This window comes from Heterodontus francisci, chromosome 4, assembly GCF_036365525.1.
Source record: "Heterodontus francisci isolate sHetFra1 chromosome 4, sHetFra1.hap1, whole genome shotgun sequence".
In the NCBI taxonomy this organism is placed as follows: Eukaryota; Metazoa; Chordata; class Chondrichthyes; order Heterodontiformes; family Heterodontidae; genus Heterodontus; species Heterodontus francisci.
Genome location: NC_090374.1, coordinates 119,882,571 through 119,907,983, shown reverse-complemented (window position 1 = coordinate 119,907,983; position 25,413 = coordinate 119,882,571). Strand labels below are relative to the sequence as shown.

General features: G+C 42.9%; 1 protein-coding gene across 3 annotated transcripts in view; it reads left to right on the top strand.

Annotated features, from left to right (window-relative positions):
- LOC137369217 (Golgi membrane protein 1-like) overlaps nucleotides 1–25,413 on the top strand; it is a 52,362-nt gene that overhangs the window by 20,741 nt on the left and 6,208 nt on the right. For 2 of the 3 annotated variants that reach the window (XM_068030060.1, XM_068030061.1), the window contains exons 2-5: nucleotides 9,321–9,375; nucleotides 13,058–13,139; nucleotides 14,803–14,944; nucleotides 24,922–25,105. In XM_068030060.1, coding sequence (XP_067886161.1) covers nucleotides 9,321–9,375; nucleotides 13,058–13,139; nucleotides 14,803–14,944; nucleotides 24,922–25,105 — 463 coding nt within the window. Of the gene's footprint in view, nucleotides 1–9,320; nucleotides 9,376–13,057; nucleotides 13,140–14,802; nucleotides 14,945–24,918; nucleotides 25,106–25,413 lie in introns of all 3 variants that reach the window. The other variant, XM_068030059.1, reaches the window with a different exon arrangement.

The following is a 25,413-nucleotide window of genomic DNA, read 5'->3' as shown; positions in this document are numbered from 1 at the left end:
TGTCCACTCTCTCTCTCTCTCTCTCTCTCTCACTCGTCTTCCACACTCTCTTCTCTATCTCTCTCTATCGTCTGTCCACTCTCTCTTCTCTATCTCTCTCTCTCGTCTGTCCACTCTCTCTTCTCTATCTCTCTCTCTCGTCTGTCCACTCTCTCTTCTCTCTCTCTCTCGTCTGTCCACTCTCTCTTCTCTTCTCTCTCTCGTCTGTCCACTCCTCTCTTCTCTCTCTCTCTCGTCTGTTCACTCTCTCTTCTCTCTCTCTCTCTCGTCTGTCCACTCTCTCTTCTCTCTCTCTCTCTTCGTCTGTCCTCTCTCTCTCTCTCTTTGTCTGTCCACTCTCTCTTCTCTCTCTCTCTCTCTTGTCTGTCCACTCTCTCTTCTCTCTCTCTCTCTTGTCTGTCCACTCTCTCTTCTCTCTCTCTCTCGTCTGTCACTCTCTCTTCTCTCTCTCTCTCTCGTCTGTCCACTCTCTCTTCTCTCTCTCTCTCTCGTCTGTCCACTCTCTTCTCTCTCTCTTGTCTGTCCACTCTCTCTCTCTCTTGTCTGTCCACTCTCTCTTCTCTCTCTCTCTCTCTTGTCTGTCCACTCTCTCTTCTCTCTCTCTCTCTTGTCTGTCCACTCTCTCTCTCTCTTGTCTGTCCACTCTCTCTCTCTCTCTCTCTCTCTCTCGTCTGTCCACACTCTCTCTCTCTCTCTCTCTCGTCTGTCCACTCTCTCTTCTCTCTCTCTCTCGTCTGTTCACTCTCTCTTCTCTCTCTCTCTCTCGTCTGTCCACTCTCTCTTCTCTCTCTCTCTCTCGTCTGTCCACTCTCTCTCTCTCTTGTCTGTCCACTCTCTCTTCTCTCTCTCTCTCTCTTGTCTGTCCACTCTCTCTCCTCTCTCTCTCTCTTGTCTGTCCACTCTCTCTCTCTCTCTTGTCTGTCCACTCTCTCTCTCTCTCTTGTCTGTCCACTCTCTCTCTCTCTCTTGTCTGTCCACTCTCTCTCTCTCTCTCTTGTCTGTCCACTCTCTCTCTCTCTCTCTTGTCTGTCCACTCTCTCTCTCTCTCTCTTGTCTGTCCACTCTCTCTTCTCTCTCTCTCTCTCGTCTGTCCACTCTCTCTTCTCTCTCTCTCTCTCGTCTGTCCACTCTCTCTTCTCTCTCTCTCTCTCGTCTGTCCACTCTCTCTTCTCTCTCTCTCTCTCGTCTGTCCACTCTCTCTTCTCTCTCTCTCTCTCGTCTGTCCACTCTCTCTTCTCTCTCTCTCTCTCGTCTGTCCACTCTCTCTTCTCTCTCTCTCTCTCGTCTGTCCACTCTCTCTTCTCTCTCTCTCTCTCGTCTGTCCACTCTCTCTTCTCTCTCTCTCTCTCGTCTGTCCACTCTCTCTTCTCTCTCTCTCTCTCGTCTGTCCACTCTCTCTTCTCTCTCTCGTCTGTTCACTCTCTCTTCTCTCTCTCTCTCTCGTCTGTCCACTCTCTCTTCTCTCTCTCTCTCTCGTCTGTCCACTCTCTCTCTCTCTTGTCTGTCCACTCTCTCTTCTCTCTCTCTCTCTTGTCTGTCCACTCTCTCTCTCTCTCTCTCTCTTGTCTGTCCTCTCTCTCTCTCTCTTGTCTGTCCACTCTCTCTGTCTCTCTCTTGTCTGTCCTCTCTCTCTCTTGTCTGTCCACTCTCTCTTCTCTCTCTCTCTCTGTCTGTCCACTCTCTCTTTTGTCTGTCCACTCTCTCTTTGTCTGTCCACTCTCTCTTTTGTCTGTCCACTCTCTCTCTCGTCTGTCCACTCTCTCTCTCGTCTGTCCACTCTCTCTTCTCTCTCTCTCTCGTCTGTCCACTCTCTCTTCTCTCTCTCTCTCGTCTGTCCACTCTCTCTTCTCTCTCTCTCTCGTCTGTCCACTCTCTCTTCTCTCTCTCTCTCGTCTGTCCACTCTCTCTTCTCTCTCTCTCTCGTCTGTCCACTCTCTCTTCTCTCTCTCTCTCGTCTGTCCACTCTCTCTTCTCTCTCTCTCTCGTCTGTCCACTCTCTCTTCTCTCTCTCTCTCGTCTGTCCACTCTCTCTTCTCTCTCTCTCTCGTCTGTCCACTCTCTCTTCTCTCTCTCTCTCGTCTGTCCACTCTCTCTTCTCTCTCTCTCTCGTCTGTCCACTCTCTCTTCTCTCTCTCTCTCGTCTGTCCACTCTCTCTTCTCTCTCTCTCTCTCGTCTGTCCACTCTCTCTTCTCTCTCTCTCTCGTCTGTCCACTCTCTCGTTCTCTCTCTCTCTCGTCTGTCCACTCTCTCGCTCTCCCTTCTCCCTGTCTCGCTCTCCCTTCTCCCTGTCTCGCTCTCCCTTCTCCCTGTCTCGCTCTCCCTTCTCCCTGTCTCGCTCTCCCTTCTCCCTGTCTCGCTCTCCCTTCTCTCTCTCTCTCTCTTTCTGTCTGTCTGTCTCTGTCCCTATAAAAAGGGATGAGGTCTTGTAAGATAAATTGAAGAAGTTCGGAGATAAATTAAAAAGCAGGACCTCAAAGGTAGTAATCTCAGGATTACTTCCTGTGCGATGTTTTATTGAGTATAGAGACAGGAGAGTAGACCAGATGAATACGTGGCTGGAGAAATGGTGCAGGAGGGAGGGATTTAGATACTTGGGACATCGGGACCGGTTCTGGGGAAGGTTGGAACTGTACAGGTGGGACTTGTTACACCCAGGCAGGACCGGAACTGATGTCCTCACAGGAGCGTTTGCTAGTGCTGTTGGTGGAGGATTTAAAGTAGAATGGCTGGGGGATGGGAACCTGAGTTGGGAGACTGAGGAGGAGGAAACAAGGATAGAAATGAAAGACATGAAACAAAAAGGCAAAAGTGGAAGGCATAGAAATCAAGGGCAAGGAACAAATGGGGCCATAGTGCGAAATAATGACTAAGAATGTTAAAAAGACATGCCTAAAGGCATTTTTGTCAATGCACGGAATCCGCGCAAATAGATGTAAATGGATACGATATAGTTGTGATTACAGAGACATGGCTGCAGGGCGACCAAGGATGGGAACTGAAGGTCCAGGGGTATTCAATATTTAGGAAGGACGGGCAAAAAGTGAAAGGAGGTGGAGGAGTAAAAGTGGTTAGTAAAAGAGGAAGTCAATACAATAGTGAGGAAGGATATTGGCTCAGAGAATCCTGATGTGGAATCTGTATGGGTGGAGCTAAGAAACACGAAGGGGCAGAAAACGTCGGGGGTTGTATATAGACCCCCAAACAGCAGTAGTGATGTAGAGGATGGCATTAAACAGGAAATTAGAGACGCATGCAATAAGGGTGCAACTGTAATTATGGGTGATTTTAATCTACATATAGATTGGGCAAACCGAATTAGCAATAATACTGTGGAGGAGGAATTCCTGGAGTTTTCATGATGTTTTTTTGGACCAATATGTTGAGGAACCAACTAGAGAACAGGCCATCTTAGACTAGGTATGTGTAAAGTGAAAGGGTTAGTTAACAATCTTCTGCGGGGTCCCTTGGGGAAGAGTGACCATAACATGATAGAATTCTTCATTAAGATGGAGAATGAGAGAGTTGATTCCGAGACTAGGGTCCTGAATCTAAATAAAGGAAATGATGAAGGTATGAGGCGTGAGTTGGCTATGATAGATTGGGGAACATTACTTAACCCTTCTAAACAGTGGATAGGCAATGGCTAGCATTTAAAAAGTGCTTGGATGAATGACAACAATAGTTCATTCCTGTCTGGTGCTAAAATAAAACAGGAAGGGTGGCTCAACCATGGCTTACAAAAGAAATTAGGGATAGTATTAGATCCAAGGAGGAGAAATACAAAATGGCATAAAAAGCAGGAAACCTGAGGATTGGGGAGAGTTAAGAATTCAGCAAAGGAGGGTAAAGGGATTGATTAAGAAGGGGAAAATAGAGTATGAGAGTAAGCTTGCAGAGAACATAAAAACTGACTACAAGCTTCTATAGATATGTGAAGAGAAAAAGATTAGTGAAGACAAATGTGGGTCCCTTACAGTCAGAAATGGGGCAGTTTAGAATGGGGAACAAAGAAATGGCAGACCAATTAAATATGTTCTTTGGTTCTGTCTTCACAAAGGAGAACACAGATTACCTCCCAGAAATGTTGGGGAACATAGGGTCTGGTGAGGAGGAACTATATGAAATCAGTATTAGTAGGGAAATGGTGTTAGGGAAATTGGGATTGAAGGCCGATAGATCCCCAGGGCCTGATAATCTACATCCCAGAGTACTTAAGGAAGTGGCCCTAGAAATAGTAGCTGCATTGCTGGTCATTTTTCAAAATTCTATAGACTCTGGATCAGTTCCAACGGATTGGAGGGTAGCTAATGTAACCCCACTATTTAAAAAAGGAGGTAGAGCGAAAACAGGGAATTATAGAACGGTTAGCCTGGCATCAGTAGTGGGGAAAATGCTAGAGTCCATTATAAAAGATGTAATAGCAGAGCACTTGGAAAACAATGACAGGATCGGACAAATTCAACATGGATTTACGAAAGGGAACTCATGCTTGACAAATCTACTGGAATTTTGAGGATGTAACTAGTAGAATAGATAAGGGAGAACCAGTGGATGTGGTGTATTTGGACTTTTGGAAGGCTTTGGGTAAGGTCCCACATAAGAGATTAGCGTGCAAAATTAAAGCACATGGGATTGGGGGTAAGGTACTGACATGGATAGAGAACTGGTTGGCAGGCAGGAAACAAAGAGTAGGAATAAATGAGTCTTTTTCCGAGTGGCAGGCAGTGACTAGTAGGGTACCGTAGGGTTCAGTGCTAGGACCCCAGCTATTCACAATATATATTGATGATGTAGATGAGGGAATTAAATGTAATATATCCAAGTTTGCAGACGGCACCAAAGCTGGGTGGGAGTGAGAGCTCTGCATCCTCCTCACAGAAGCTCCAGTGTGATTTGGACAGGTTGAGTGAGTGGGCAAATACATGGCAGATGCAGTATAATGTGGATAAATGTGAGGTTATCCACATTGGTGGCAAAAACAGAAAGGCAGATTATTATCTGAACGGCGATAGGTTGGGAAAGGGGGAGGTGTAGTGAGACCTGGGTATCCTTGTGCACCAGTCGTTGAAAGTAAGCATGCAGGTGCAGCAGGCAGTTTAGAAGGCAAATGGTATGTTGGCCTTCATAGCGAGAGGATTTGCGTACAGGAGCAAGGATGTCTTGCTACAATTATACAGGGTCTTGGTGAGACCACATCTGGAGTATTGTGTGCAGTTTTGATCTCCTTATCTGAGGAAGGATGTTCTTGCTGTGGAGGGAGTGCAGCAAAGGTTTACCAGACTGATTCCTGGGATGGCAGGACTGACTTTTGAAGAGAGATTGGGTCGATTAGGCTTGTATTCGCTAGAGTTTAGAAGAATGAGAGGAGATCTCATAGAAACCTACAAAATACTAACAGGACTGGACAGACTCGATCCAGGAAGGATGTTCCCGATGGTGGGGGAGTCCAGGACCAGGGGTCACAGTCTAAGGATAAAGGGTAAGCCATTTAGGACTGAGATGAGGAGAGATTTCTTCACCCAGAGAGTGGTGAACCTGTGGAATTCTCTACCAAAGAAAGCAGTTGAGGCCAAATCATTAAATATATTCAAGAAAGAGTTAGATATAGTTCGTAGGGCTAATGGGATCAAGGGATATGGGGAGAAAGCGGGAACAGGTTACTAAGTTTGGATGATCAGCCATGATTGTATTGAATGGCAGTGCAGGCTCGAAGGGCCAAACGGCCTACTCCTGCTCCTATTTTTCAATGTTTCTATAAGGGTTCTTGTCTGATTAAAGTGCTTGCTGCTTAGGGGTCAATAAACTGGCCATCTCCATGTGTTGTGAAAGGATTAACCACTGTAAGGCAAGTTTTATTGTTACTTTTTCCACAAACCTAAATAAGAATTTTGTATTCAGGTATCATTGGTGGGAGCAGTTTAATTTATTGGCAACACCCAGCTTTCTCCTGCCTTTCTGAGGAGGGTTCTGGTGATTGTTTAGATTATTGGGTTGCTTCTGAAATTGCCCTGGCATTGGTGGTAAGAGTGTAGTATAAAAGTTAGAAATGCAACAGTCTTAGTGAAAGGGGGAGGGGGGAGAGCTCTGTCATTTTTTGTTTTTATATATTTTCTCTTAATTTTTTTCCATGTGCTAGTCTTAAACTTGTTTTTCATGTTTTTGCTTTCGGACCGAGCTGTTCATTATTTTGCCATTAACATTCTGTCTAGACTCATGCTTTGTGTCTCACTACAACTATTTAGCATTCCATTTGCATTCTGTTCCATGACATCTCTGATTTTGATCTTCAATTTCAGCCCTGAAAAGTGCCCAGTCTACCTCAAATTACAGTATCCCAAAAATTTGAGCAACAGGTAAAGCTAGCTGTTTCACCTACTATGCAGTAGCTACACGTGTGGTGTTTGCCATTAACAGGATGCTGCTGTCAAGCCAAAAAGATGTCCTGTCTGTCACCCGAATGAGCAATGTGATATATGAATTTCAATGCCAGTGTGATGCTGGGTATATAGGGTGTACGTCCCAAAGACAACATGTCCCTTTTGCTGTTTTCGCAACAGGCACGGTACAGGCCGTACCCAACCATCCCGTGCTTGCAAAACTCAAATCACAGTGTCCAACGTTAGATGTGATTCCGCGATTGGACAACATTTGCTAAATAATCCTCAGTGTGCTAAGAATTATGCTGACAACCAATTTATGGTTGTCAGTTGGGTTCGCAGAGTGCAGCATTTGCACATACTGGAAGCTACACATATTAATACACAGGGCCCTGTTCTTTGCAGACAGAATATGTACAAACATTGTGCCTCTTTCAGCTGAACAAAATAAGTGACAGCCATTCGCTGGTTTATTCCTTGGCAATACCTCGACCAATCAGAGTCAAGCTGCCTAGTTTAAATGTCAAACAAAGCTTGGCAGTTAACTGTCAGTCACTGTAAACTGGTGTATTCTCTGTCAATGCCTCTACCAATCAGCACTCTCTTCCCATGCACGTAACATTCGTGCCACATAAGTGCCAGGCAATGACCATCTCCAACAAGAGAGAATCTAACCATCTCCCCTTGACATTCAATGGCATTACTATTGCTGAATCCCCCACTATCAACATTCTGGGTGTTACCATTGACCAGAAACTGAACTGGAGTAGCCATGTAAATACCATGGCTGCAAGAGCAGGTCAGAGGCTAGGAACCCTGCGGTGAGTATCTCCCCTCCTGACTCCCCAAAGATTGTCCACCATCTACAAGGCAAAAGTCAGGAGTGTGATGGAATACTCTCCACTTGCCTGGATGGGTGCAGCTCCAACAACACTCGAGAAGCTCAACACCATCCAGGACAAAGCAGCCCGCTTGATTGGCACCCCATCCACAAACATTCACTCTCTCCACCACTGATGCACAGTGGCAGCAGTGTGTACCATCTACAAGATGCACTGCAGCAACTCATCAAGGCTTCTTCAACAGCACCTTCCAAACTTGTGACCTCTACCGCCTAGAAGGACAAGGGCAGCAGATGCATGGGAACACCACCACCTGCAGGTTCCCCTCCAAGCCACACACCATCCTGACTTGGAACTATATCACCGTTCCTTCACTGTCACTGGGTCAAAATCCTGGAACTCCCTCCCTAACAGCACTGTGGGTGTACTTACCCCAAATGGACTGCAGCAGTTCAAGAAGGCAGCTCACCACCACCTTCTCAAGGTCGATTAGGGATGGGTAATAAATGCTGGCTTAGCCAGTGATGCCCACATCCCATGAAAGGAAAAAAAAGTTCAAGTTGTTTTCCCTTGCATTGGTTATTCTTGCGTATTGTCCTGATGAGTGGAAGACGAAAAGCTTCGGCAACATGTCTCTATTTTCAGCAATACTCAAGATCTGTACTACCAAACATCTCTGTCCTTTAATCTCTTCCCACCTCTCCATCCTATCACAGACCTTCCGTCTCTTCTTTCCCACCACCCCCCCACATTTTCCCCTTTCACTTGCTCAAAGACTGTTACATTTCTAACTTTTGCTAGTCCTGATGATGGGTACAGACCTGAAATGTTAACTGTTTCTCTCTGCACAGATGCTGCCAGACCTGCTGAGTAGTTCCGGCACTTGCTGTTCTCATTCCAGATTTTCCTGGGTCTCCCAGCCTACTACTTTGTTCCTTAGTCAGCTTTGTAAACATGTTGAGCCCACTCAGTTCTCTTGCAGCCCAACACTGGCATGGTGATATGCGAGATTGGCTCAGGATTGCATTTCCGGATAAGCCTACTTGCTGTAGATGTGCTGCGTTCAAAGGCTTAGCAATTGCATATGTACAGAGCAGTGGGATTTAGTTTTGGGGCACTAAAATAAAAGCAAAACACTGCAGATACTGGAAATCTGCAATAAAAACAGGAAGTGCTGGAAATACTCAGCAGGTCTGGCAGCATCTGTGGAGAGGTTAACTCTGCTTCTCTCCACAGATGCTGCCGGACCTGCTGAGTATTTAGTGCACTTTCTGTTATTTTAGTTTTGGGATTTGCCTTACACAGGAGGTCAGTGCTACAGGCCTGCTACCCGACACGAACCTGACTGGACCCGACGACGTGTCGGGTTCGGGTCGGGTCGCACTTCCGGGTCTGGCATTTGGGCTCGGGTCGGTCGGGCTGGATCGGACACGCTCTGTCACCACCTCAGGTAAGTGACTTTAATATTAATTTACTTTTTGGCTTTTAAAGGTGGTTTTGCTACAGTTATTTTAAGCTTGTGCAGGTAAGGAACAAAGTGAAAAATTGCAGGTAAGTTAACGGAGGGTTGGTTTGGGCGCAGGAAAAAATGGACTCTGACCGGGTCGGGCTCGTATGGGGTTCTGTCAGGCTTGGGTCAGGTCTCATTAGTCAGTGTTCTTCTCTATAAATGTGAGAAAGTGAACAAGTAGATTGATTTGGAGATCCAGACTTAGAATTGAAAAGGAGGTAAAATTTTTAGTGAACAAATAGAGCAGGTTTTAATTTTGCTGCCTTAACTATACTGCACAATTACCCGGCATATAGCAAATCCATTTCATTTTGGAGATACAATGTCCTAGGAAATAAGCTTTTGTCACTGTTTATATAGTAATATAATAATTGGGTAGCACAAGGTAGACCGAGGTGAAGATCCATGGTAGTCAACCTGCTGGGAAGAAGATGACACCAACGAGCGAATGATGTAGTAAGAAGGTTCCACTTTGTTTGGCAACTGGATTGCAAATAATAAAACCATAATGAACAGATTTTGTAAACGTATTGAGTAGCAAGCAGTGTTTTCAAGTTTCTAACTTGTATAAAAATCCTTTTTTTTTAAAGGAGATTCTGAATAAGAACATTACCAGTAGCACAAAGATTATACAAACATTGCAAGGTAAAGGTATACTTTGTACATAATGTGTAATATTCAGAATGATATTGTTCTTGATTACTAATTAACACATTTCTCTTAGATTTTGAAACAGAATTTCAGTAGCATGGTTGAAGTTGATAAATGAATTCCATTTGACTGGTAGTGGTAGTCAGGATTTTATGTATGCAAGAATCTTAAATTTTTATTTAGCTTTTTATTTTAAAAACAATATGCCTTTTTGTGTGGGGTGTGCAAAAAAGACTGCTTAAATAGCAGCACTAGCTAACTAAATGGGTATATTAAAAATAGGCAAACACCAGAACATTCTGGTGGTGTATTTCACCATATCCTTTCTAAATGAGCAATATGCCCTAATTAATTACTATCAACAAATAGATAGTTATTTCTTAACAAAACTTTCGTAAAATTGTATCTCGCTTTGACTTTTAAAAATAACTAAGGCAAACTTGACAATTCAGGAGCCAAGAGTGTTGGACAAATTGTTAACCTTTTTTATAAAAGCTTTTTAATAAAGCTGGTAATTATAGACCTGTGAGCCTTACTTCGGTTGTGGGTAAAATGTTGGAAAAGGTTATGAGACAGGATTTATAATCATCTAGAAAAGAATACGTTCATTAGCGATAGTCAGCACGGTTTTGTGAAGGGTAGGTCGTGCCTCACAAACCTTATTGAGTTTTTCGAGAAGGTGACCAAACAGGTGGATGAGGGTAAAGCAGTGGATGTGGTGTATATGGATTTCAGTAAGGCGTTTGATAAGGTTCCCCACGGTAGGCTATTGCAGAAAATACGTAAGTATGGGGTTGAAGGTGATTTAGAGCTTTGGATCAGAAATTGGCTAGCTGAAAGAAGACAGAGGGTGGTGGTTGATGGCAAATGTTCATCCTGGAGTTTAGTTACTAGTGGTGTACCGCAAGGATCTGTTTTGGGGCCACTGCTGTTTGTCATTTTTATAAATGACCTGGATGAGGGTGTAGAAGGGTGGGTTAGTAAATTTGCGGATGACACTAAGGTTGGTGGAGTTGTGGATAGTGCCGAAGGATGTTGTAGGGTACAGAGGGACATAGATAGGCTGCAGAGCTGGGCTGAGAGATGGCAAATGGAGTTTAATGTGGAAAAGTGTGAGGTGATTCACTTTGGAAGGAGTAACAGGAATGCAGAGTACTGGGCTAATGGGAAGATTCTTGGTAGTGTAGATGAACAGAGAGATCTTGGTGTCCAGGTACATAAATCCCTGAAGGTTGCTACCCAGGTTAATAGGGCTGTTAAGAAGGCATATGGTGTGTTAGCTTTTATTAGTAGGGGGATCGAGTTTCGGAGCCACGAGGTCATGCTGCAGCTGTACAAAACTCTGGTGAGACTGCACCTGGAGTATTGCGTGCAGTTCTGGTCACCGCATTATAGGAAGGATGTGGAAGCTTTGGAAAGGGTGCAGAGGAGATTTACTAGGATGTTGCCTGGTATGGAGGGAAGGTCTTACAAGGAAAGGCTGAGGGACTTGAGGTTGTTTTCGTTGGAGAGAAGGAGGAGGAGAGGTGACTTAATAGAGACATAAGATAATCAGAGGGTTAGATAGGGTGGATAGTGAGAGTCTTTTTCCTCGGATGGTGATGGCAAACACGAGGGGACATAGCTTTAAGTTGAGGGGTGATAGATATAGGACAGATGTCAGAGGTAGTTTCTTTACTCAGAGAGTAGTTGAGGCGTGGAACGCCCTGCCTGCAGCAGTAGTAGACTCGCCAACTTTAAGGGCATTTAAGTGGTCATTGGATAGACATATGGATGAAAATGGAATAGTGTAGGTCAGATGGTTTCACAGGTCGGTGCAACATCGAGGGCCGAAGGGCCTGTACTGCGCTGTAATATTCTAAAAAACTTTATAACAGTGACTCATGTCAGAATAGATTGGATATCTAAGCTATATTGAATGATTAAGTCACAAATTAATACATTTTTAAAATGCTGCGATGCAGCAGCATTCACAATAGAATCAAAAAGTAAGTTGATAATTTGTGGTTTTCCCCTTTCATTTTTTTTTGGTGAACCTTTGTCCCTTATCTTAAGGAAGAGGAGGAGTCTGTGGCTTCATGAATGAATTTCGTAATTAACTATTTACTATAAGCACAGTCCCATCTAGGAATATTGTGTGGCTTTGAGTCCACTTGTATTTGCTTCATCTGAGGTCCTTGACCTATCCGACATCTGTCATTGTCAAAATGAGCACAAGCTCTTCAATATTTGGTGGTTTTACAGGCTGGAGAACAGCTGTAGAGTGAAAACATGACCTCTGTTTGTCTTGTGCCCTAGCATAAAGGCCTGCTCGTGTCTTCCAATGAGACCCGACCCAGCCCGAGGCCTTACATTTTTTCCCGTGCCCGACCTGACCCGACCATCAGTTAACCTACCTTCCATTTTTCACTCTGTTCCTTACCTGCACAAGCTTAAAATAACTAGCAAAACCACCTTTAAAGTCCAAAAAATAAATTAACATTAAAGTCACTTACCTGAGGTGGTGGTAAAGCATCTCCGATCCGGCCCGACCTGACTGGAGCCCAAATGCCGGACACGGAAGTGCGACCCGACCCAAACCCAACACATGTCAGGTTCGGGTCGGGTAGCAGGCCTTTACCCTAGCATCCCCATTAATTAAGTTTTGCCATAATAAAATTGAACTTTGAGTGGTTAGGAGCAAAGTGGTTTAACATTATTTTAACAAAATAAGCAACTGCTGCTTGCATTTATACAGTGTCTTTTAATGTAATAAAATATCTCAAGGCACTTCACAGGAGCATTATTAAACAAAATATGACACCAAGATGTTATGTCATATCACCAAAAGCTTGGTCAAATAGTTAGGCTTTAAGGTGGAGAGGTGTAGGGAGGGAATTCCAAAGCTTGGGGTTTAGGCAGCTGAAGGCTGGAGTGATTAATATTAGGGATTCTCAAGATGCCATAATTAGATGAGTGCATATATTTTGGAGGGTTGTGGGTCTGGAGGAGATTTGAAAACAAGGATGAGAACTTTAAAATTGAGATGTTGCTTGACCGGGAGCTAATGTATGTCAGCGAGCACAAAGATGATAGGTGAATGGGACTTGGTACGAGTTAGGAAATGGGCAGCAGAGTTTTAGATGACCTCAAGTTTATGGAGGGTAGAATGTGGGAAACCAGCCAAGAGTGCATTGGAATTATTAAATCTAGAGGTAACAAAGGCATGAATGAGGGTTTCAGCAGCAGGTGAGGTGAGGCAGGGGCACAGTCGGGCGATGTTACAGAAGCAGAAATAGGCGCCTTAGCGATGGTGCGAAGATGTGGTTGGAAGCTCATCTTGGTGTCAAATATGACACCAAGCCTGTTGAACAGTCTCGTTTAGTTCCTGACAGTTGCCAGGGAAAGGGATGGAGTCAGTGGTTAGGGAATGCAGTTCGGAGCGAGGACCGAAAACAGTAGCTCCAGTTTACCCAATATTTAATCTCTGCTTGTCCAGTGCTGGATGTTGGATAAGCAGTCTGATAATTTAGCAACAGTGGAGTTGTCGAGAGAGGTGGTAGTGATGAGATAGAGTGGGTATCGCAGCCTGTGTGAATAACAATATGTAATTTGTTAAAGATAAATAATCAACTCATTGATATCTGGCTTCCTTGTTGGCTGCATTTTTGACAGATGTTTTCCTTTTTTATTCCAGAGCAATTTCAAGAGTTGCAAAAGGGGTATGGCCTTTTAAATCAAAAGTTGCAGGAGCTGCAGAAAAAATTAACCTATGACATGTAAGTATGTGAACTCTCCAGTACTACTGTTCAAAAGTTTGCAAGATAAAAATGAATCGGTATTGACTTGTAGCATTAGAAATAACAGCTTCTATTATGTGGATAAACATCCCAAAGTGCTTCACAGAAGGCATCCGGAAAATTTATGCCAGGCTTAAATAGGTCTTGTCGACTGCAGATTTCATGAGCTTGCTGCTTGCCATTTGCTGTGTCAAAGAGCCTAATGGTACAAATTTAATGAGCATGAACTAAGAAAATCCTTCCCCATTTACTCTCATAGAATTATGGGATTAATCTCAACTACATTGAATATTTGCATCTGTGAAGATGTAGTCTTTTCATTTTCTTTCCATAACATGTGTTCTCTAAAATCACTGTCTTTTTTGAGGTACTGCTTGCAGATAATGGACATGAGGTCTAATTTATACCACATGCGCTATGGCACATGTGAAATTCTGAGCATCATTTTTTATATTTACTTTTATCCCAGAAAGGGATGTCTGTCTGGGACCATCCCAAGTAATGGATTTTTAAATTTAGCATGCGTCAGTGATTGCAAGTGTCTGTGAGTTCATGTCAAAGTGGTATTGTTTTACAGCAGTATTTGCACATCAAAACTCTGATGAAATAAAGATCTTAGGAGTTTTGAATCTATGCGGCATCTCCACAGGAATTCAGAACTTTTTAATGACTTTGGTATTGTGGCATAAAGCCTGGCTCGGGTATAAAATTAAAACCACTCCCGGGTCTGATCTGACCACAGCCAACCCGAATCCAGCCCGATCCGTTTCATTTTTTTTTTTTTGGTGTCCGACCTGACACAAATCTCCTTCATCTGTTCTGGCAGCTGGAGTTGTGGGGAATTATGGGTAAGCCTGATCCAGTGACTTCCCGGAAGCAGTGTCCAGCCTGACCCGAGCCCGAATGCTGGACTCCGATATTTGACCTGACCCGAACCCGACACGTGTCGTCGGGTAGCCAGGCTTTTTTGTGGCATCTGTATCTTAACATAGTAGACTCACAGTTCACTTGAGAAGGAAATATGACCTGTCTCTTGGTTGTGGCTGAGTCACTCATGCAGGTGGAGCTTTTCTTTAAATTAGAGTGACTCATGGAGAGGTTCTGGTGAGAATATTTTGCTTTTCTTAAGTGCTAGTATTCCAACATTAACTGACTTCAAAATGCTGTTGTGAATTTAAAAACCCAAGAACCTAATTATGATGCTCTGCTCCATAGTAGGTTACTTATTTTAATAAAATGTGTTTCCATGGAATTTAATCTTGATATTCTTGCGATTTTTTTTGATGAACTGGTCTAGGTCCTAAAATGAAAGAATTATATCCAGAATGCATTATTTGTACAAAGTTTAATAATCCATTGGCTTATGCTTGAAACCCTTCCCTTCTCCTGGGAGAGCATTAATAATTGTTGAAAACTTTACAGGGACAATCTTGAGGGACTTTTCTTTCTTATGGTGCAAATGGTTACCAGTCACTAAGGTGCTATTGCTTCTGCCATCAATGTATATAATGTCTAGGAGCTATGACCTGTCGCCCAAAAAGTTAGACTTTGTTTATTCCCAAGACACAATAGCCACGTAAAAAGAAAATTCAGCAACAATTTCAAGCAAAATTTATTAACTTCTTTTTATTTGACTATTCAGTACTCAGTGCAGTAACCAAATAAATGATCAGAAAGAGCTGTATGAAGAGCAGATTAAGGAGCTAAACAAGAGGCTTGAGGAGGCCTCAAAGGTCCAGCCTGAAAACAGAAATACTGAAACAACTGATCAGAACAAGTTACTGGTAAAAACACCATTTATTTACAAATTTTATGTATTCCTGTTCAAAACCTTGGGGATACTCTCACTCTTACTTTTTCTTTCTCTCTATATCTATTCTTCTACTCAAATATATTTATCTGAATTGGAAACTCCAGATATATAGAGTCATAGGGTTATACAGCACAGAAACAGGCCCTTTGGCCCAACCCGTCTGCCTTGCATTGCTGCTGCTGATGGCTTATGATGTCTGCTGTTAAATGCCTTGCAGAATCTAGAAAAGTGAAAATCTGTGCATATGCATAGATAGCAAAGAAGATTTGAGTTTAGAAGAAATGAAAATAAGTTTACAATAAAAGGAAAAGTACCAAAATGTTTATGTATTTGTGTGCTCACACAGCAATCAACTACCCTTTGGAATAATTGCTCAAAGCTAGTGGTACTTGTAAATAATGGGTGCAAAGTATACTGAGTGACACACATTTGTAGCCTTGAGTAGATCTGTTACTTTGTCTATCTCTGCTTCCAGTCGTTGTCATTGCTGCTCCAGGATATTGCCAGGACTGGAGTTTGTTGCTGTTCCTATCTTACCTTGTAGTTCAGTCAGTGATGTGATTATCACAGCAGTTATAGTGAGACAGCTTTGAGGTTTTTATTTCGGTAGAATTATTGTCCAGGCTAGTATATTTGAAATAGGGAGCTTATCATGTGGTAAACTATTATACACAACCCACAACTCCTGAGCGGTGCTCAAATTTGGAGTATTTGTGTGGGCTTGTGACCCCCTACAAAAGTTAATGACCTTGCTGAAAGCTTAATTACGTCTCATTCTGCCCCATTACTTGGAATTAAAGAATATTGATTCAGATGCCTAAAGCTCTTGGTATATTCAGATGAAATCTCATCAAGACTTGAAACAGTTACATCTTTGTCATGGAACATGATGGAAGAGAGCAGCTGAATGGGATGAAAAATCAATCTATTAGAGAATGCATTAAAGATGTACTTGCTGAAGAATGACCATTTTAGGCTTTGTGCGACCTATTATATAACTTCACCAGTCATAAAGTCAGACGTAAATGCAAGGACTTTCATTGAGGAAAAGAGGATGGTAATTTTTTGGAATTCTCCTCCCCAGAGGGCTGTTGAGGCTCAGTCATTGCGGCACAGTGGCGCAGTGGTTAGCACCGCAGCCTCACAGCTCCAGCGACCTGGGTTCAATTCCGGGTACTGCCTGTGTGGAGTTTGCAAGTTCTCCCTGTGTTTGCGTGGGTTTCCTCCGGGTGCTCCGGTTTCCTCCCACATGCCAAAGACTTGCAGGTTGATAGGTAAATTGGCCATTATAAATTATCCCTAGGATAGGTAGGTGGTAGGGAAATATAGGGACTGGTGGGGATGTGGTAGGAATATGGAATTAGTATAGGATTAGTATAAATGGGTGGTTGATGGTCGGCACAGACTCAGTGGGCCGAAGGGCCTGTTTCAGTGCTGTATCTCTTCAAAAAAAAAAAAATTCAAGACAGATATCAATAGATTTCTACATATTAAAGATACCAAGGGATATGGGGATAGTGCAGGAAAATGGTGTCAAGGTGGAGGATCAGCCATGATCTAGTTGAATGGCGGGGCAGTCTCCAGGGGCCGAATGGCCGCCTCCTATTTCACAGAATCATTATAGTGCAGAAGGAGGCCATTCGGCTCGTCGTGTCCGCACTGGCTCTCTGAAAGAGCAGTTCCCTCAGTTCCATTCCTCCATCTTCTCCCCTAGCCCTGCACATTCTTCCTTTTCATATAACTCTCTAATTTCCTTTTGAATGCTACAATTGAACCTGCCTCCACCACGTTTCCAGGCAGCGCATTCTAGGCCTTAACCACTTGCTGCGTGAAAAAGTTTATCCTCTTGTCACTTCTGCTTATCTTACCAAATACTTTAAACCTGTGCCCTCTCGTTCTCAATCCTTTCACGAGTGGGAACAGTTTCTCTCCACCTACTCGGTCCAGACCCCTCATGATTTTGAATACCTCGATCAAATCACCTCTTAGCCTTCTCTTTTCCAAGGAAAACAGTCCTTCTCCAATCTATCTTCCTAATTGAAGTTCGTCATCCCTGGAACCATTCTCGTGAATCTTTTCTGTACTCTCTCTCTAAAGCCCTCGTGTCTTTCCTCAAGTGCGGCAGCCAGAACGGGACTCAATACTCCAGCTGAGGCCGAACTAGTGTCTTATACAAGGCCAGCATAACCTCCTTACTCTTGTACTCTATACCCCTATTAATAAAGGCCAGGATACTGTATGCTTTATGAACTGCTCTCTCAACCTGTCCTGCCACTTTCAATGACTTATGCACATATACACATAGGTCCTTCTGCTCCTGCACCCCCTTTAGAATTGTTCCCTTTATTCTATATTGTCGCTCTATGTTCTTCCTACCAAAATGAGTCACTTCACATTTCTCTGCATTGAACTTCATCTGCCACCTGTCTGCCCATTCCATCAACCTGTTTATGCCCTTTTGAAGTTCTACACTATCCTCCTCACAGTTCACAATGCTTCCAAGTTTCGTATCGTCTGCAAACTTTGAAATTGTGCCCTGTACACCAAGGTCTGTCCCGGTCATGAATACATATCAGGAAAAGTAAGGGTCCCAACACTGATCCCTGGGGACCTCCACTACAAACCTTCCTCCAGCCCGAAAAACATCTTTTAACTACTGCTCTTTGTTTCCTGTCACTTGCCAATTTCATATCCATGTTGCTGCCGTCCCTTTTATTCCATGAGCTACAAGTCTGTTGTGTGGCACTGTATCAAACGCCTTTTGAAAGTCCATGTACATCACATCAACAGCATTACCCTCATCAACCCTCTCTGTTACCTCCTCAAAAAAGTCCAGCAAGTTATTTAAACATGATTTTCCATTAAGAAATCCATGCTGGCTTTCCTTAATTAACTCGCATTTGTCCACGTAACTATTGATTTTGTCTTGAATTATTTTTTCTAAATGTTTTCCCACCACCGAAGTTAAACTGACTGGTCTGTCATTGCTGGGCTTATCTTGACGCCCTTTTTTGAACAAGGGTGTAACGTTTTCGATTCTTCTGTCCTCTGGCACCACCCCTGAGTCTAAGGAAGACTGAAAAATTATGGCCAGCGCCTCTGCGATTTCCAACCTCACTTCCCTCAGTATTCCCTTTGTACCCTTGGATGCATCTCATCTGGCCCTGGTGCTTTATACTCTTTAGGTACAGACAGCCTGTTTAATACTTCCTCTTTATCAAGTTTGAACTCTTTTAGTGTCTGACTTACCTCCTTTCAACTTCGGCTGGGTTGCAGCTTCTTCCTTGGTAAAGATAGTTGGAAAATATTCATTTAATACCTCAGTTATGCCCTCTGCCTTCATGATCGGCTCCACTCCTCCTTTTACCACCCTTTTACTATTTATATGCCTATAGAATACTTGGGATTTCCTTTAATGCTAGCTGCAAGTCTCTTTTCATGCTCTTTCTTTGCTTCTCTTTTTGCTTTTTCACTTCCCTTCTGGACCTTCTATATTTAGCCTGGTTCTCAATAGTATTTTGTACTTGGCATTTGTCATAAGCACACTTTTTCTTTATCTTGATCCCTACCTCTTTTGTCATCCAGGGAGCTCTGGATTTGTTTGCCTTACTTTTCCCCTTTGAGGGAATATACTTTGATTGTGCCCGAACTATCTCCTCTTTGAAGGTAGCCTATTGTTCATCTACCAGTTTTCCTGCCAGCTTTTGACTCCAATTTATTTGCCCCAGCTCCATTCTTACACCGTTGAAGTTGGCCATCCCCCAGTTAATTATTCTTATTTCCTGTGTAAAAGAGAGGAAATGAGAAAGAATGAGCTATGGTCTGAGTAGGATTGCTTATTCTTTACTCATTAATTGTCTGTACTTTTGCAACCATTGCTGTTCCAACTTGTTTGTTGATCACGGTGAGTCATTCTAATTAGCAATAACTATTATCCACATTTAGTAAATGCCGAATCACTTTAACAGGATTGGAATTCTATTGTTACGACCAGGTGAGGAAGGGATCTCAGGCTCCCCTCTTGCCCCTTTCCTGGTTTGACCGTAACTTTTAAAAACCGTGTTTATTAGCTTCACCTCAGTGAGTCCTTGCTCACTAATTGTAATTGTAAAGGAACCAATCAGATAAGCTTTCTCAGGTTTAAACACGGAAGGTGCAGGTTTATTAACCTTAACACTCTAACTCAGTTAAAACTACTAAAAATACGCGACACAACCACGCTAGCATGCATATGCGATAAAACACACACAGATAGAGGAGGAGAAAGAATTAAAGGGGAAGGTTTGAAGTTGTAGATCGAATTCAGTTACGCTTGATAGTTGTGCTGTGAAGTCTTTGATTGAAGTTAGGTCTCGCAGTTCTCGTTGGGGTCCAGTGCACACTTACAAACTTGTTTCGCTGGTACCAGAAGGCTGCAGGGGTTATCTATCTTGAGGCTTAAATTACTTCCGTGGTTCCCTGGAACTTTTCGTGAGAGAGAGAGAGACCTTGCTCCTCTTTCGTCTTCAAAATTGCAGTCTACCTCCAAAACTTTTCTGAGAGGCACAATTCAATCAATTCCCAGGTTGGCCTGCAGGCTAGAAATGTGACTAGTTCTTTGTTTGAAAGGACCTGCCTGTGAGGATTATTGATTCTTCAAAGCTTACCAGACACACTCAGTGGAGGGGGTGGAGTGCTGGCTCTTACACTTTGACTGTCAATGTCTCAAGAGATGCAGACTTGCGCATATCTGGCACATACCCGGTTTAGTCATGCATAACCAGATCTTGCTGGATGACATCAAGCACTATTAGGCTTCACTCTCCTCAGCCAAAACTGGTCAAAATTCCAGGATCATACTGGAGAACAAAAGTAAACCCTAGCTTCCCTTCTCTACTATCAAATAGCTCCTCCACCATCACTGCAAATAAGTGTGAGGGGCTCATGGACTATTTTGTCATTATAATTGAAGCTATCTGTTCAGCTGCCTCTTCTGCTTCCCTCCCTCCCCCTTACCCACTAAGGCAAAATCTTCCCTCTACAGCTTCCAACCTCATAGTCCTGCAACCCCAGACAGCCCGCTTCTACCTCCTTCCCAAAATCCCGGCAGACACATTGTGTCAGCCTGCTCCTGCCCCACTGAACTTATTTCTTCCTATCTTGACTCTAACTTTTCTCCGCTGGTCCAGTCTCTTCCCACCTACATCCGTGACTCTTCTGACGCCCTACATCATTTTGACAATTTCCAATTTCCTGGTCCCAACCGCCGCCTCTTCATTATGGACGTCCAATCTCTCTACAGCTCCATCCCCCATCAGGACGGTTTGAGGGCTCTCCGCTTCTTCCTTGAACAGAGGCCCAACCAGTCGCCATCCACCACCACCCTCCTCCGCCTGGCTGAACTTGTTCTCGCATTGAACAACTTCTCCTTCAACTCCACTCACTTCCTTCAAGTAAAAGGTGTTGCTATGGGTACCCGCATGGGTCCTAGTTATGTTTGTCTTTTTGTGGGATATGTCGAACATTCCTTGTTCCAGTCCTACTTAGGCACCCTCCCCCAACTCTTTTTCCGGTACCTTGATGACTGTATCGGTGCCGTTTCCTGCTCCTGCACTGAACTGGAAAACTTTATCAAATTTGCTTCTAATTTCCACCCTTTTCTCACCTTTACATGGTCCATCTCCGACACTTCCCTTCCTCGACTTCTCTGTCTCTATCTCTGGGGATAGGCTGTCTACTAATATCCATTATAAACCCACCGACTTCCACAGCTACCTCGACTACCTCAGGGTGGCGCAGTGGTTAGCACCGCAGCCTCACAGCTCTAGTGACCTGGGTTCAGTTCTGGGTACTGCCTGTGTGGAGTTTTCAAGTTCTCCCTGTGACTGCGTGGGTTTCCGCCGGGTGCTCCGGTTTCCTCCCACAGCCAAAGACTTGCAGGCTGATAGCTAAATTGGCCATTGTAAATTGCCCCTAGTGTAGGTAGGTGGTAGGAGAATTAAGGTAGGGGATGTGGTAGGGGTTATGGGATTAATGTAGGATTAGTATAGATGGGTGGTTGATGGTTGGCACAGACTCGGTGGGCCGAAGGGCCTGTTTCAGTGCTGTATCTCTCTATGATACCACTTTTGATCATGACTATTAACAAAACCTATCTGGCTAATTGAATCAGGGAGCACTCCCATTGTTTCTCTAGGCAACTGTCTCTCAGAATGCAAATGTGCAGCCATGTTTTCAGCCACTGCTCTGTGGTCTTTTTAAACAAGTTATGTTCAGTGTCCAGTAAATGTTCAAATAGTGTTCCATATGCCAAGATTAATATGTTTCTGTCACACTATTTATAGAAGAATAGATTTTTGCAGCACATAAGCCATCTGACCCTTCATATCTGTGCCTGCTCTTTGAATGAGCTATCCAATTAGCCAAAACCCTTATTCTTTCTCCATAGCCCTGCACATGTTTCCTTTGCAAGTGTTTATCCAATTCCCTTTTGAAAGTAACTATTTAATGTGCTTCTATCGCCCTTTCAGGCGATGCATTCCAGTTCATCATAACCTGCTTTTTTTTTTAAGTCTCCTCATCTCCCTCTGATGCTTTTGGCAGTTACTTTAAATCTGTGTTCTCTGGTTATCAATCTTCCAGCCAATGGAAACCATTTCTCCCTACCTACGTCTATCACAACTCTTCGTAGTTTTGACCTCTTAACTCTACCTTAACCTTCTCTGCTCTAAAGAGAACAACCTCAACCCCTCTAGTCTCTCTAAGTAACTGAAGTCCCTCATCCCTGGTACCATTCTAGTAAATTTCCTTTGCATCTGCTCTGAGACCTTGACATTCTTCCTGAAGTGTGGTGCCCAGAATTGGATGTAATACTCCAGTTGGAGCCTAACCAGGTTTTACAATGCTTCAGCAAAACTTCCTTGCTTGTGTATTTCATTCCTTATAAAAACCTAGGATCCTGTTTGCACTTTTAAACTTGTCCTGTCACCTTCGGAGCTTTGTGTATGTGAGCCACAGATCTGTTTGTACCAATTGTACCAGTTTAGTTTATATTGTCTTTATTTTGTCCATCCAAAATGCATCACTTCACACTTCCTTATTTGATTCTGTATTAGACAGTTATATGAAAAGGAAAAATGTACAGGGTTATGGGGAGAAGGCAGGGGAATGGAACTGAGGGAATTGCTCTTGCAGCGAGCCAGTGCGGACACGATGGGCTGAATGGCCTCCTTATGCACTAATGATTGTGATTTATAAAATAGGTACACGTGCATGCCAAAATATTAATTTCTCTCTGTATATTGGTGTGTGATTGTGGAGTGCATTTGCCTTCATTACATTGCAATTCTAAGAACTATTTTCTTTTAAGGGGTAAAAATACACCGTGGGGATACCCACATTTGGGAGTGGATTGACACTTCAGAGTAGATGGTTGAACTGGAACTCTGTTTCGTAGGAAATTCACAGGATTAATTCCTGGAGTGTGTATGAGATGGGTTTCTGGAGCAGTGTGTTGAAGAACCATCTAGGGATCAGGCTATTTTAGCTTTAGTATTATGTAATGAGAAAGGGCCAATTAATAACCTTATTATAAATAAGCCATTAGGAAATAGTGAGCACAGTATGATAGAATTTTACATTAAGTTTGAAACTAGGGTCTTAAATCTGAGCAAGGGAAACTCTGAAGGTATATGGGGCAAGTTGGCTATGATGGATTGGGAAAATACATTAAACGATTTGACAGTAGATAGTCAATGGCTATCTTCCAGCCAATGGAAACAGTTTCTCCCTGTCTACAACAAATATACATTCCTCTAAGACACAAAAACCCAACAGGAAAGGTGAATCAACTGTGGCTAATAAAAGAAGCTAAAGATTGCATTAGGTCAAAAGAAGTGGCTTGTAAGGTCGCCAGAACAAGTGGTAGCCGCGAGTATTGGGAGCAATTTAAAATCCAAGAAACTGATGAAGAAAGGGATTATGAATGCAAGCTATGACTGTAGAAGCTTCTTTAGGTATGTGAAAAGGACAAGATTAGCAAGGACGAATGTGGGTCCATTGCAGGGGGAGACAGGAGAGTTTGTGGTGGAGAATGAGGAAATAGTGGACAGACTAAACAATTACTTTGTGTCTTTCTTCACAGAGGAAGACACAGAAAATCTCCCAGAAATACTAGGGAACCAAGGCACTTGCAAAAATGAGGAACTGAAAGAAATTAGTATCAATACAGAGGTAGTACTCAAAAAAATTAATTGGATTGCATGTTGATAAATCCCCTGGACCAGATGAGCTACATCCCAGAGTATTGAAGGAGTGGGGTATAGAGATAATGGATGCATTGGTGGTTATCTTTCAAAACTCTTATAGATTCTGGAAGGATTCCTGCAGACTGGAAAGTAGCAAATGTAATCCCACTATTTATGAAGGGAGCGAGAGAGAAAAGGGAGAACTACAGACCTGTTGGTTTGACATCCGTAGTAGGGAAAGTCTTAGAATCTGTTATAAAGGATGAGATAACTGGACACTTAGAAAATAATGATATGATTGGGCAGAGTCAACGTGGATTTATGAAAGGGAAATAATGTTTGACAAACCTGTTGGAGTTTTTTGAGGATGTTACTTGTAGCACAGATAAAGGAGAACCCATGGATGTGTATTTGGATTTTCAGAAGGCTTTTGATCAGGTCCCACACAGGAGGTTAGTAAACAAAATTAGAGCACATGGGCTTGGTAGAAATACACTGCTATGGATTGAGAATTGATTAACAGAAAGCAGGAATAAATGGGTTGTTCTCAGGTTGGCAGGCTATTACTAGTGGGGTACTGCACAGATCAGTGCTTGGGCCACAGCTGTTCACAATCGACATCAATGATTTGGATGTGGGAATGTGCTGAAGACACAAAACTACGAGGGAATGTAAGTTGTAAGGAGGCTTCAAGGGGATTTGGACAGGCTATGTGAATGGGCAGAAATATGGTACATGGAATATAATGTGTACAAGTGTGAAGTGATCCACTTTGGGAGAAAAAACAGAAAGGCAGAATATTTCTTAAATGGTGAGAGTTTGGGAAGTGTTGATGTCCAAAGGGAGTTGGGTGTCCTTGTTCATGAGTCACAAAAAGCTAGTATGCAGGTCCTGCAAGCAATTAAAAGGCAAATGGTATGTTGGCCTTCATTGCAAGGGGATTTGAGTACAGGAGTAAAGATGTATTGTTGCAATTGTCTCAAGCCTTGGTGAGACCGCAGCTGGAGTATTTTGTACAGTTTTGGTCTCCTTATCGAAGGAAGGATATACTTGTGACGGAGGGAGTGCAACAGAGTTTCACCAGACTAATCCCTGTCTTGTGAGGAGAGATTGCAGAAACTGGGCCTGTATTCTCTAGAGTTTCAAAGAATGAGAGGTGATCTCATTGAAACTTACAAAATTCTTACAGGGTGTGATGAGGTAGATAGGTAGATCCTCTGGCCAGTGAGTCTAGAACTTGGGTGGGGTGGGGGGGGGGTTGCAGTCTCAGAAAAAGGGGCAGGCCATTTAAGACTGAGATGAGGAGGAATTTCTTTAAGAGGGTGCGGAATCTGTGTACTTCTCTTCTGCATAGGGCTGTGGAAGATCAATCATTGAGCATGTTCAAGACATCAACGGATATGGGGATACTGAGGAAGAAGTGGCATAGAAGTAGATGATCACCCATGAGATGTTTGAATGGCGGAGCAGGCTTGACGGGCCAAATGGTCTACTCTTGCTCCTGTTTCCTATGATCCTATGAAAAGTAGAATGTAGGATCTATTAACTTTTTTTAAAATCCAAAAATGCAAGCATCAAAAATTCAACTTTCTCTTACTTTGTTTTCTTAACCCTCCCTGCCCCTGCGAAAAGAATTTAAACCAGATAGAATGTGGTAGCTGTGACAGTTGCTGCTGATTGATTTGTAAATATCTAAGTAAATTTACTGATTACTGTTAAGCAGACTGAGCACAAACCAACAGAGAAACAAAATACTACTGAGCCATCAGATAAAGAGAAGTCGTCTCCGGGGCAAAATAATGACCTCACAGACAAGTTAGAAGTTAAGAAAATAAATGAATTGGAACATGATGCAGTCTCTACAAAACTTGCACAAGAACTTGAAAATAACAAGCTACTAGATACAGGTATGAATACTAAAATGCACAATTCAAATCTACCTTTGCTCCTTTTAATTTTGAAAAACTGTATGCATAGGTTTTCTTTTGATTGAAGTTCATTGGCTTTAAAGTGTTCTTAAAATCCAGTTCAGTTCAACAGTTTTTCATTTTTATTTTAAAGATAAAACTGAATGGATTCAATGTATCCTGACAAAGTATCTTCCCCGTAATATTTCATCAGCTATAGAATTTTGTGCTGCTTTGTTTATAACAATGCAAAAAGAAAACTACATTTGCAACAATCTTCAGCCAGAAATGCCGAGTGGATGATCCAT